This window comes from Penaeus japonicus, unplaced genomic scaffold (genome assembly GCF_977035675.1).
Source record: "Penaeus japonicus unplaced genomic scaffold, GWHDUDI00000001_assembly GWHDUDI00000016, whole genome shotgun sequence".
Taxonomy (NCBI): Eukaryota; Metazoa; Arthropoda; class Malacostraca; order Decapoda; family Penaeidae; genus Penaeus; species Penaeus japonicus.
The window spans coordinates 37,488,317-37,490,816 of record NW_028234418.1 but is presented as its reverse complement, the minus strand read 5'-3'; the positions used below and the strand labels follow the sequence as shown (position 1 = coordinate 37,490,816).

General features: G+C 34.7%; 1 protein-coding gene across 1 annotated transcript in view; it reads left to right on the top strand.

Annotated features, from left to right (window-relative positions):
• Positions 1-1,968: 1,968 nt before the first annotated feature.
• LOC122263699 (cuticle protein AMP1A-like) overlaps positions 1,969-2,500 on the top strand; it is a 1,007-nt gene continuing 475 nt past the window's right edge. Inside the window, exons 1-2 of the mRNA XM_043032288.2 lie at positions 1,969-2,003; positions 2,200-2,426. Of these exons, the coding sequence (XP_042888222.2) occupies positions 1,995-2,003; positions 2,200-2,426 (236 nt within the window). The 5' untranslated portion in view covers positions 1,969-1,994. The remainder of the gene's footprint in view (positions 2,004-2,199; positions 2,427-2,500) is intronic.

Here is a 2,500-nt window from a genome sequence, read left to right as displayed (position 1 = left end):
TGCTGGTCTATTGAAAATGACGTTGAATTGAACATTGAAATATTACCTCAAATTCTTGTAAAAATTGATATATATATTGATATATTTCTATTGTTGCTGTTATTATCATCATCGTCATCATCATTATCATCATTATCATTATTGTTAGTAGTAGTATCGTTATTGTCGTTAATATTGTCAGTATGATTATAATTGTTACAATTATCATCAATATTATTTGTTTTTCTCCTTGTTATCATATGATCGTGGTTATTGTCATCATTGATATGATGAATAGGATTATTATGATAATAGTTTTATCATTATCATTATTGTCCTTATTATCATCACTTTAAAAGAAAAAAAATATTATCAATATCATTCTTATCATCATGTTATTATAACTGTTATATGGACTGATATTACAATCATTATTGGTATAATCATCTGTTACTGTTACTATCATTATAATCATCTTTGTTTTATTTATGTTTTGGCATTGTTGTTATCATCATTATTATTCCTCATGTTGCTATTAATTACTGTCATTTTAAATCTTATCATCAGTAGCAATCTTTGCAATATTCGTAGCATTAATTAGATTAGCAATAAGAGAGACAATATGATTCTCATCAATGTTGATAATGACAGATAAATGCGACCCTTTTTATTTGAATTTCAAAATATCACATGCTTATAAGGCATAAAACAAAAGGTGGAAACAGTGAGTGACCTTTATTCATTCCGGAATAACTGAGGAAAGTGAATATAATCATGAAAATAATCATAATATATTTCCTAGCGAGAAACGTGACTCTTTCAGACAAGAAGGAAATTTGCTAAAAAAAAGTCGATGAGACGATAAAAAGATACATCCTTAATCTTTTCAAATTGACCTGGATACATGTATATGGAATCCCATAATATTAGACATAACAAGATATTGCAACTCATGTCAACAAACATTAGATGCTTCCATTTCAGAGCTCCGTGAAATCGCATTCTCCTGTTGCATCAGCCTAGCAGTCGTCATGCCAGACAATGTCAGTGCTCATCAGTCATTCATGACAAGCTAGATTTATCGATAGAGATTAAGGCCACAGTGCCTGGCTGAGGATGAGTGAAGTGCCGAGAAGAACCACTTTCGATGTCTGCTTGCATCACGAACTGTAGTAATTCAGTACCAGAAGATGACGTGTTTCGAAAAATGGCAGGGGATTGATTATGACAACCTTATGGAAGACGTGATAAGGAAATATATAAATGAAGATGGACACTTAATGCATTAATGATGCATACGAATAATTATATTCGTATGCAAGACGTGATAAGGAAATATATAAATGAAGATAGACACTTAATGTATTAATGATGCATACGAATAGTTATATTCAGAGTAACACTATTAAGCGTTGTCGGAATTCATGATAATGACAAATCAGTATTATTTCCTGTCTGGTTGGGTTTTATTTGAAGCTGTATTTATATCCTAATGAAATATGACGAACAAGTCAGCTTACAAATTACAACACTTTTTAATTTACTGATATTTTGGATAACGGGGACAATACACGTACAATCAGATTTGTAAAATAGGTTTTGCAACACAAAAGATATTATTCTTTCATATTAGTTCCCATAATAAAGTGTAAAATCTCGTTTTAATAACACGAGTTTAATCAAACTTGATTTTTCTGCTCGAATTCCTAACCGCTTATGAAAGTGAACTTTCATTAAGTGTCTTATTTCACAAGCAAAACAATCTTTATGTTAAGATATAATATCAATTAAAATTGTTCAGTCCTGTAGAAGATGAAAACATCATGCTCTATCTGCCATGATATCCCTAATGACAGGGACATACTTATTGAAAGATGGTGAAAGAATCGAGGCAGCAAATAAGAACTAGGAAAGAAAAGAGCAGAGCCAGTTGGCAACCGCGTGCTTGCATCATGGAAGAGTATAAATGCACAGGATTCGGACGTCTCAGGCAGTAGTGTCTTACATCCGCCACCATGAAGCTTGTAAGTAACGACCTATATAACAAAAACCCATTGGAATATTGTAAATTTTCATCGATGTCTGCCCGTATTTTATCGGTTTTCAACTTATGATCGGATTGAGATTGTAATGTAGCCATTTCATAGAAACCTACAATACTAGTGTATGTTTATTCTTTCGTAACGTAACTTTACATTGTGAATAAACGATTTTTCCAAGATCATTCTCGTCGCATTGGTCGCCATCGCTTCCGCCGCCCCTCAAGGGTACGGTGCCCCCCCTCCACGCTACGGCTCCAGCGAGGAGGTCCCCATCCTGAAGGACGAGCGCGTGATCGAGGACGACGGAAGGTACAACTTCGACGTCGAGACTGGCAACGGCATCGTCGTGTCAGAATCTGGCTCTCCCGGGAGCAAGGGAGCCATCGCCAGTGCTGGATTCTTCTCGTAAGTAGATGGAACGGAGTGTCCTTTCAATTGCCTGTAGAGTTGAATTTAGGATTGATTTATGTTTCCCGGAA